The sequence below is a fragment of the Chanos chanos genome, chromosome 2, assembly GCF_902362185.1.
Source record: "Chanos chanos chromosome 2, fChaCha1.1, whole genome shotgun sequence".
NCBI lineage: Eukaryota > Metazoa > Chordata > Actinopteri > Gonorynchiformes > Chanidae > Chanos > Chanos chanos.
In genome coordinates, this window is record NC_044496.1 from 23903644 (window position 1) to 23914511 (window position 10868).

Sequence of the window (10868 nt, forward strand, 5' to 3'; positions counted from 1 at the left end):
TAAAAAGAAATATAACTAGTTCATAGAGTGGAGGTTATGTAAGGACGAAAGAGGGGCGGGAGAGGCGGGTGAGAAATCCTGTTTATTTTAAGGCAGCATTACTCACTTGCTGCAGATCATGGAAACGGGAGAACCATGCTGGTGACGTAACACCTCTTTAACAGTTTCCATATATATGGTCTGGGTCATGGCGCCAGGGCTACACATATTATGTCCAGGTCTGGTAACAATCAACTCCACCACTGCTCCCTTTTTTTGCTGCTCACACGCACACACTCTCACGCAAACACACACTTTTCTTTCCCTCCTTCACTGCACACAACAAAATTCAAAATGGGCAGTTAATATAAGAATGAAAGTGCATCTTCCGAACTAAATCTCCCTTTTGTAATTGTGACGTGTGTGCACACATGCAAGAGTGTGTGTGTGTGTGTGTGTGTGTGTGTGTTTGTGTGTGTGTTTGTGTGTGCATGCGTATGTGTACACACACGTACATGTTTGTGTGCGTGCTTACAGAACAGAGCTTGTGCAATGAAAGACGGCATTTTCCAATTTTGTAAGGGTGACACCATTCTGGTCTGCTCCAGTCCTCAGTGGCCTTAACAGCATTGGAACACATTTAACAGGATGAGTTATATATCTCTCGTGTCTCCATAAATATATTTCCCTCCTAATTGTAATCAAACAAGGAATTTAGCGTGTAATATACAATTCGTGCTCATACATTTTCAGATGGTCATTTCAACCACACCATGGGAGTGTAATGTGGAAGTTGCGATTCTATCCGTACGTGTGCATTTGTGTGTTTGCACATTTATTTGCGTGTGTACACATTTTTCCATGTGTGTATGTGTGTGTGTGTGTGCCTGCAAGCGACCATGTGTGTGTATGTGTGTGTGTCTGCGTGTGTGTTTTCAGGTTTTACAGAACACAAGGGGACAATATATTCCCAAAAGGCTAAAATGATCCTAAAAAGCCGAACTGCATGTGCACATGAGCTTGAAAGGTTTCTGAACAAAGATGCACCTGTTACTGATAAAACAAAAAAGTGCTAAATTGTTCCTTGATCATGGATTAAGGTCAAGGATAGGAATTTAACGTTGTGCTTATGGCAAGATGGAAGTCAGTGAAAAGCCCTGAGTAGTATAGCGTGTGTGTGTGTGCATGCGTGCGCGTGTGTGTGTCCGAGAGACAGAGAGAGAGAGACAGAGAGAGAGAGAGAGACAGAGAGAGAGAGAGAGAGAGAGAGAGAGACAGAGAGAGAGAGAGAGAATACCGATTTGTATAGACATTTGGGTAACCGTTTTTGTACAAAGATGCACCTTGCATACATCTGCTATCTTTGCGTAACTTTTATCTTGTTTGGTATAAAAAACAGGTTTTTTTTTTTTTTTTTTACGGTCAGACTGTTCAAAGCCATATGTGTACACATATTTAAGTATTTGTTTAACATCTTCAGCTGTAGAGAGGCCTGAGGCTCTCACACTGACCTGTGATGCTCCATGATGAATGTCCTTATTGTACACATTTAGATTTAGCTGTTGTTTGTCACAACAACAATGTGCAGTTAACTCCTGTGGTCTAATCATCTCCAGACTATTGTTGCATTAGCAAGCTGAAAGAGACCAGAGCGTTTGATGATACATCTGTCATGCTGGTGGAGAACACTGGAGAAAATACCAGTGCAAGTCTGTGAACACCAAATAAACACATAAATAAAGCACAACTACATAGTGATGGCACCATCTCACACTTGCCTTTTTGGAAATTAACTGTCTGGAATTGATAGCCAGACTGTTCCATAGCCTTTATCAAAACAAGTAATGAGATGTGCATCATAAAAATAGGATAAACAAGAATAGAAGAGACAACAAGCATATGTAGCATCATAGTGTTGTCCAGTGGACAGTTTAATAGCATGGCAAAGCAATGGCTTATTTGTCTGGTGCAGCACTGTGACTATCCACATGGGCTTCATATACATACATGCTGTTCTCTGCATGATTCAAACAAAGCTTACACAGAAGTGGTACAGAACACCGTAATTACTACTGATGTGTAATGTAAAAACAGTCAGTACCAACAACCAGAAGTTCATAGGAGAGACAAGTAACAAAGATGTTATGACGTGGGCTGGTCAGAGCCCTTTGTTTGAAATACTGTGGGTTTATTTAATGACATGAAAAAGACAACTGACTTCTTTTCTATGTCTTCAGTCTGACAGTAGAAGAATCCTTTGAGAAATGTGCGCGATTGTTCAAAATGACAGAGGAGCTTATTCTGAAAGCCGGTACTGGTAAAGATGAAAAAGAGAGATATGCAGCTCTGAATGGATGGGTACATAGACAGGGTACATGAAAGATATTTGACTGTGAGAGACGCTGAAGCTGGATCCATTTAAAATAAAATCAATAGTTCTTTTATTCCCTCTTATGGTTAGATTTCATACTGTCTTTTTTGTTTTGTTTTTTTTTTTTATTTCAAAGTTATAACAAGCCCACATATATTCCAGCCAGTTGATGATTCGAGAAGTAAATGCTATGTTGACTGATAGAAACATTTGTTGAGGTTTGGATTGTTACTGACATACAGAGTAATAATAATACTTGTGTAAATCAATATAAGTATTGAAATTGTGTAGTGATATCAGTGCAGGGTCTCAGACCATGCTCATATTTATGAATAAAAAAATAAACAACAAAAAAAAACACACCTTGTATTGCTTGGTTTTGTGCTTTGTGTCTGCATTTTATAAATATCACACCATCAAACAGAGATAGATAACGAAAGTCCTCAATTATTATATTATTTCTCATTTCCAGAATGAAATCATAAAAATAAATTAGACAGTAAGGAATAAAACATTAAATAGCCCATGATAACAAGAGTAAATTTTGTTTACATATATATGTAAATACTGTATGTATAGATATACACAAGGCTGAGTGCTTAGAAGTCCTTAGGTACCCAGCCATTCTGAGCATGCTCAGTACATATTTGGAGGAGTTAGAGTTACAGTAGCTTGTAAATAAGGGCGGAGCCTATGTGTCTCTTGTGTGAGTGCACATAATGTGAAGGGCACCTCAGTTCAGCACAGATATCCTTCACTCACAGTGTCCTATTCATGATTGTGCTAGAAAATAAAGCAGTCCCCCATGAGAATCCTACATTTAGAAAGTGTCACATCAGAACATGCCAAAGCAAGGGTGAGTCCTCTCCTTTTCTTTGGTACAGCAGTATCACTCATATCTGTGACTGACTGAGCCGTATTAGTTTATGTACAGATCAAAACATAAAGACAAAACCATGACGACAGTGTTGTCTCCTCTTTCTACGTGGAGCTTGTGAAAACAGATGGGACTCTGGCAGCTGACTCCACCGCAAAGTACCAAAGATTATCCCGAAAGTCAAGGCTGCATTGCCCTGTTTGTTTTGGTTACCAGGATCATTTCAACAACCCTTCCTTCCTTTTCAGTCCAAACACAAGATTAGAGATCATAAGATCAGTCTCTGTGTCTCTAAGGTGTGTAAAATAAATAAACTGCTCTCTCTCACTCTCCCTCTCTTTATCTCACTTCATCTCCCTCTATCACTATAGAGGTTTCCTTGTAAGAAAGGTGTAAATATAAGTTGCTTGGCATGTATGTCAGGACACTTCAATGACCTCCACACTTCCAGAGAAGCTGGACTGTTTGCCCAACTTCCCAAGCTCCTCACTGCTATGAGTCTCAATGATGCCATCCTCAAACTCCATCTGACAGCTGCGGCGTTTGAACTGCTTTTCAGATGCCCCACTGCTAACTGTTATGGTGGTGTCCTCCAGCCAGCTGCTTTTCAAGTCCCGGGACTCCTGTGATTTGTCTCTGAACTGCAGGGGCTGTTGACTGCTCACTTTGCTGCTACGGCTGAATGCCACATAAGTCGAACTGCTGCTACACCACACCGAACCCCCAACGTTTTCTGTGGGCGTCAAGTCTGACCTTGGATACCAGGAAGAGTCATCTGTAGGTGTGACTGGCGTGGTGGCTTGAGCTGATTCTCTGTGCTTGGTCCAGGTGGCACAAGTGTCCAATGGCAAAGTGAGCAGAAGTGATCCCTTCATGTTGGCATTACTAGCTCGATCCTGCGAGCAATTTACTCTGGACTCTCCATATCCAGCACAAGACAGCAACGAACTTTGGACAGTACCGATGCATGCCGCTGAAGGGTGAGGATGCAGCTCATTGCCCCTCCCTGGGCTCTCCAGTTTGCAGAGCTTGGGCACATCCTGTGAGTCAATTGGTGAAAGTGTGACGGCAGGGGTGCCTCGGGGGCTGTGTCTTGGCGTACAGACAGACTTGATGTCCAGGGAGAAGGAGCGCTTGAGTTCAGTGGTGTCAATAGACGGATCGACTGACAAATGGAGGCCGTTGAGGCCCTTCTGTAGAGAGGCAGGCAACGGTGCATCTGGAGTTCTCTCTTCTGAGAGGACATTCTCCGAGCTCTGACACGCCTTCTCTTTGGTCTCGGTTTCCGTCTCGTGATGCTCCAATGTCGATATGATGGAGCTGCACGTCAAGGTTTTCAACATCTTTAGTCCTTTCTCAAACTCCAACAGCTGGCCAAGAAAGTTGAAGTTGGGAGATATTGAAGGCCGGCGGTCCTTCACAAACCTGTAAGAAGTAAACATTAAGCCTCTGTGCCATTTTACAAATGTGAAACAAAATTACATTGTGCCAGTTTTTGTTGGTTATATTTTCATAGAGCAAGAAGACAGAGAGAAATTTAAACGTCATAACTGTTACCTGTAGGCATCATCTGATGACAAGCCCATGGTTTTCATGATGTAAGCTATGGCAATGGTGGCTGAGCGAGAAATTCCTGCCAGGCAATGGACAATGACTCGGCAGTTTGACACCTTGGCTCTGTCTGCAGTCAATAAACAAGAGGGAAATTGTTTAGAGGCACTGGAATCGTATATGGTGACAAGGCTGAGTAAGCAGGACATAGTCATATAGCTGTTTCCTGCCTTTAATGCTGATGTTACACAAATTTAATATAAGGAGCTGAATGAATGATACGAATTGTTTTAGCCGAAGTTCTTATTTTAATTGTGAGCAAAAACGTTTCCGGCTGCTGATTTAGAGAAATTTCATACTCAGTGGTGTCAGCAGCTTATATGGTTATGTGTAGTATCCTTACCAATGAAATCATTGGTTTTGTCCAGCCACGGCAGAAGCTTCTCACAGTAGCTGTCATTGACAGGAATGCGCATGAAGTGGTTCTCACTGATGAAGTCTGGCTTTGGGCAGGTGTTGCTGGCATTCAGAACATACGTAATGCCGTTCTGGGCCATCAGTTCCTGTTTACAGATTGTAATTACACAGTTTAATGCTCAACATTGTGGTCAAGGAAAGCAAAAACTTCAAAATCATCAAAATCAAACCTAAGATACTTATGAAGCATAATTTGTGACCAGCATGTTATGAAATGTTATTTGTTGCCAGTTACTGGTAGTGAATGTGTGAGTATAACTAAGGGAGATCGTGTGGTCAAATTAAGTTCTTTAAATCCTTCAAATTAAGATCATAGTCACTCTGTCCGCTCTGTCCTATCAGATAAACTTGTATTAAGGATAGGAGGGTTTTAATGTGTTATCTTAGCCAAAAAAGGCCTCTTACAATCGAAATATTTACCTCTACAAATGTACACATAATAGTAAGCATGATGCTGACAGATTGTTTGACCTTATCTTATTGAAATTCATCTGGACGGAAGCAAAGGAAACTATGCTAACAATAAACTGGATCTTTTGAATATTCAAATATATATTCAGAGATAAATGTGGAGGTGACAAAAAACAATGAAACAGTGTGTGTCCCACTCACCTTATTCAGGACGTCCCTTTGGGAGCCCAGGTAAAGGTGGGGCAGGATGCGGGTGGGGCCAACGTTGGTCACTGGCAGGCATGGCTGAGACAGGCTCACGGGCAGGATGGTGCTTGACTTACTCTCACACAAGCTTGGGAAACAGGAGAAGGCTGCAAAGCCCCCTGTGGATTAAAAGAAAGAGAGAGCCTTGTTTATCATTCAGCAACAAGGAAAACATGGATGAAAATAGACATTGGTATACACACATTCACAGTCCATAGCCGTATTAATGGTGGGGGTTTCCTAATACTGAACGGCTCCCATAGGGGCCAAACTAGGCTTCCGCTGAGGAGGAAACATCCTGCTTTTTCTACTGCGTGCAGTCTTTCACCTAGAGAACAAGAGGCTAGCAGTGCTCCCTCATTTCTTTACATACTCAACATATCACCTATCATTTAACTTTGTACAAATAATACTTATGAAACATTTAATACCGATAACCTTATCACTTTTTGACTCTTAGCACAATGATTATACGGTTAACGTGTGATGGTTTAAATAAGAATGAAGTACATTACAGACCAGAACACACAGGGCTAAGTCTAGGACTAAATAAGTAGTATACATCTAAATAATCCAATCAGTACTAGTCAGGGATTAATCAGTGTTTTTTAGGGATATGATGACAAGCTGCTGGGTTCCTTGGCTTTGCCCTCTCTCCTCTTTTCAGAGAAAAAGAGAAAAGTAGAGGGGCACTGAAGGGCGGACACAGGCTCTTTGACGGGCTGATAGAGTGTCGGTGTCTGGTTCCCCTGCCTCCCATTTCCTGCATGACCTCATCTCCTCACTGAGAAATTTGCCTCAGAGAGAGGGCATGAGCCACAGGTGCAGGAGTGCTATCTCCTATAGCCCAAAGTGAGAAGAGGGGGCTGACACACACACACACACACACACACACACACCTTCTAAGCCAACCAATATCCATCAAGCTGCCAGCTTTAGCCTTTTTGGGAGCTAACTGCTTCATCTGTTCTTTTAAGACACTTCGCTTGACCACTAAACAATTTGCCCCAATTGTGAATACAGCATCTCATTAAAAAGTTGTCTGGCTAATGAGTCAACTGAAACATATTAGAGAACAGCTATGCAGTTCTCTGAAACAGGAAGAAAGGAGCAATGAAAAACAGAATACAGATACAAAGCACTGTGTCCAAGACATGGTTCAACGATCACACATAGTAAACAACCTTTCACGCTCAACAATGTCTCTGATCAGTATTTACGATCTGGCATGCATTGGCTCAGCTTCCAGGTAAGGCCAGAGAGAGATAGGGTGTGTGATGACAATGAGTTGTGTTAAGACTCAGCCTTGGAACAAACCTATGTGGATTCCTCAACCCCGGAATGACAGAGAGGCTGAAAAGAAGACTAATGAGGGGCAGGGAAGAAGCCTGCATTTCAGACAAAAAGAGAAATGGGAAGGGCTCATACGTTCAGAATGAGATAAGATCAGATCTTTTATGAGGAAAGGAGTTATGGTGCAGGCTGAGGACTTTATACGAATGATGTAATAAACAGAGACCATCTATAAGGAGAAATGAATGAATGAAGAGCGAAAGAAGCCACTCAGTTCAGTTTTTTTTTTTTTTTCCTCTCGTTAACTGGAATAATTCTGGACCAAATCGTTGTCTTTCCCTATGTTGCTCTCTTGAACTATTTCTGCAAGAGCAGTCACTGGTATGTGCTTGTCCTAACTGATGGACTCCACCACTTTATGCTGCTCATCAACTGCCTGCTGCTCAAGGCTCATTCTGACCTTGTCCAAGAAAGAGTATTACTCCCTAGCTCTGGCTGACATGATGAACAATCATATTTCAAAATGACTTTTGAATGGGTTCTAAACTTATCTTCCTCAGCTGTTACAGTCAAAAAGACCACCTTCATTCGTTGTGTTCGTTGCACTCAGTTTACGTGTGACTCATTTTTGGTTTACGGTAATCTGCAGGTAGTTATTTTACCATTTGCATGAGGTCACCACTAGATGTGACCTTTGAGAAAAGAGTGATTCAGACCAAACAAACTGGTTCCTGAGCTTTAATGAATTTCTTTGCATGTGTGAGTAATGACATAATAACAGGCTCCCAGCACAAACAGCATAGCTCTTACGCAAATCGAATGGTTTTCGCATGAGAAGACCAGCACTTCAAACAAAGTTTGAAGGACAACTGTGTGAAACTCTGTAAAGTTTGCAATGAGAACTATCTGTTCATTTCCAAAGAAGGTCAGTGAGAGATAGCACAAGACCAAAGTAATGCTATTTCATGACGGAGCGACGTTGGACTGTGATGAGAATGCTCTAGATAATATGCCAGAATTTGAAACTACATTGGTCCAACTGCTGCTGTCTGCCTAGCCCTTTAAGGCCCAACTCTTTCCAGCTATTAATGGCAACTGCCAAACGGGATGACATCATTGCTCAACACGCGGGTGGGCCATCAGGCAGTTTGTGGGCTGCTGTGTGTGTGTGTGTGTGTGTGTGTGTGAGAGAGAGAGAGAGAGAGAGAGAGAGGGGAAAAGAACAAGAGACAGAGGCCCTGCTCACCCTCATGCTTTACTCCAGTCCTCCAGTCTTCAGCAGCTGTTTAACAACCACCAGCGAATCAAAGTTCATCTACCACATGTATATGCATACGCTACCCTCATCCTTTCTTACTCATCTCAACCATTATGCTGTTCTTTTGTTTCTGCTCTACAACCTTCCAGAACCAGTCTCTGTTTACACGTGGCATGGCCATCTTCAGGGCTGAATGGCTTGCTCTGTGACATCACTCCAAAGGATAGGGCCGGTTGTTATGCCAATGGTTGCTCTAATCCGGTCCCGTGAAGAGAGGGAGACAACGAGTGAGCCATGGTCTTAAGTCAATTAGAGGCAACACGGCTGCTTCCCTTAACTGCTGTCATTCCTCAGTGGTGATATCAAAGGCTACTAGGCCAGCGACTGAGCCTGAGTCAATGAGAGAAACCTCTCTGAATTCACAGAACTGAGGAAGTAGAATGGCCAAACAAATTTAATAGAAAACCTCAAAGAATGTCTATTGCTGTCAGAGACCACAGTTTCATAAAAAAAAAAAAAAATAGACTATACACCCTTTAGTGTTTCTTTTTTTTCTATAACTTTCCAGCTTTGCAACTTTCATGTACACAATGTGTAAGTGTTATAAAGTTCTTGTTTGTGCTGAAAGCTCAGAGGAATTCACCCCTTGTCTTGGACTCTACAGTTCACCTGTGTTCCATTAATTTCAGGAGAGATAAACCCTTTTCCTTTGAACCCTTTTTCAACCTTCACATAATCCACTTTCATTGTAGTGAATGCAGATATGTGAGCACTCCTAAGCCGTATCCACTAACAAGTAATTATAACATTGTAGGCGTTTATGGAATGTGAAATGAATCTGAAATGAACTCCAGGAATTTTTAGTTTGGATATTGAAAACTAACAAATTTACTGTGTGGTCCTTAATATCATGGCATTCTGTGCATTTCCATGAAATCATGACACCAGCCATTTCAAACAGCCTTATGTCTGGCATCCACAAAACAGAGGAGCATGGAAAACGGACCACACTGGTTACAGGCAGTGAGGAAAATAGAGGTCATTCACAGCTTTCACAGTCTCCCCTCTCTCTCTCTCTCTCTCTCTCTCTCTCTCTCTCTCTCTCTCTCTCTCTCTCTCGCTTTCTCTCTGTGTGTCTGAGTGTACAATTCAGTTTATAATGAAGTGCCGTTATGGTTTAGGCCACTAGGGGCTCATCTGGTCTTTTACCCAAACTGATTAAAGATCATCAAAAGCACACTAAAGTATTACTCATCTTGCTAAACTGTGCAGAAGTGTTCTACAGTTTAACTACATCAATCTAAAATTCACTGTTTGACAAAAGCTCAGCAAATTGAAAATCTTTGAGACTGAAAAGACATAACACGTGCCTATGAATGAACCAATGTTAGATCCATTAAAAATGTAGAATAGTAAATGTACTTAGATGTTTCATGCAATTTCCTTACAAATGTTTAACTTGGGGTTTAGTGCTGAAGAATGAATAAATCCATTCTTTGTATTCATGTTCCTTCAGGCATTTATAATTCCATACATCTTGCTGACATATACAAGGTGTTTATATGAATAGACAGAGATAATGCATTGACTTGTATTGCACTAAAGCTAAAGGACAGAATAAGAAAGTGTGTCACTTTCTCTCTTTCAGCTCTCCCACTCCCCACCAAGTTCTGTGAGAAAAATGTGTATAATGACCTTTGCAATGCGCAAGACTTCACAGACTTCTGTTCCCATGCACGTGGATAGAGGTAGTGTATACAGAGAGCAGACAACACTGGCATGCTTCTCTCTGTGCTCTGTATTTACACTTGTCTAATGGACAATAAAAGTGTGATCTTGACTGCTGAAAACTTCAGGTTAAAAACAACAAACCATAGAAAGAGCATGATCCAGCAGTGGCAGTTTCACATGGAAGTATGAGCTGTATGAAAGTACCGGCACAATGTTTCACCCACTCACACACACACACACACACACACACACTGATTCATACACACCTCTGAGGTCACGTCCCTCTTTCATGCGCCGGACCCTGATCTTCAGCTTCATCTCGCTCTCGTGCATCTCCGGCCACACTGGGGGTGCTATGACCACGTCTACAGGCATCCAGGCAAAACAGATGAGAGGTCCTCAGGGTTACACACACTCCCCAAGAAAAACAGAATAAACAAATACAAAAAACAGAAAGAAAAACGCCACACTGCTCACAATCACCAAAAGAACATCCAGATGTTAAGGATAAGGCAAGCTGATTTGCTTGAATGATGGAGCGTTTTCAGTAAAAAGCTATATCAGTGCTTCAGTAGCCAGCCACTGTAGCTACACCCTTTCCTCTTTGTGCATCTCTTCAACTCTGACTCCAGCTGAAAGTGCAGCGCGGCTATTGTTGTGCTACCTCCCTCCCC

At 41.9% G+C, this 10868-nt stretch overlaps 1 protein-coding gene across 1 annotated transcript; it reads right to left on the minus strand.

The window, feature by feature from the left end:
* Positions 1 to 3639: 3639 nt before the first annotated feature.
* On the minus strand, positions 3640 to 10569 carry dusp8b (dual specificity phosphatase 8b). Its single transcript, XM_030765177.1, has 5 exons — positions 10461 to 10569; positions 5868 to 6031; positions 5182 to 5341; positions 4785 to 4908; positions 3640 to 4652 (listed from the first exon to the last, which is right to left on the minus strand). The coding sequence occupies exons 1-5, from the start codon at positions 10567 to 10569 to the stop codon at positions 3647 to 3649; spliced, it is 1563 nt and encodes a 520-aa protein (XP_030621037.1). The 3' UTR covers positions 3640 to 3646.
* Positions 10570 to 10868: the final 299 nt, after the last annotated feature.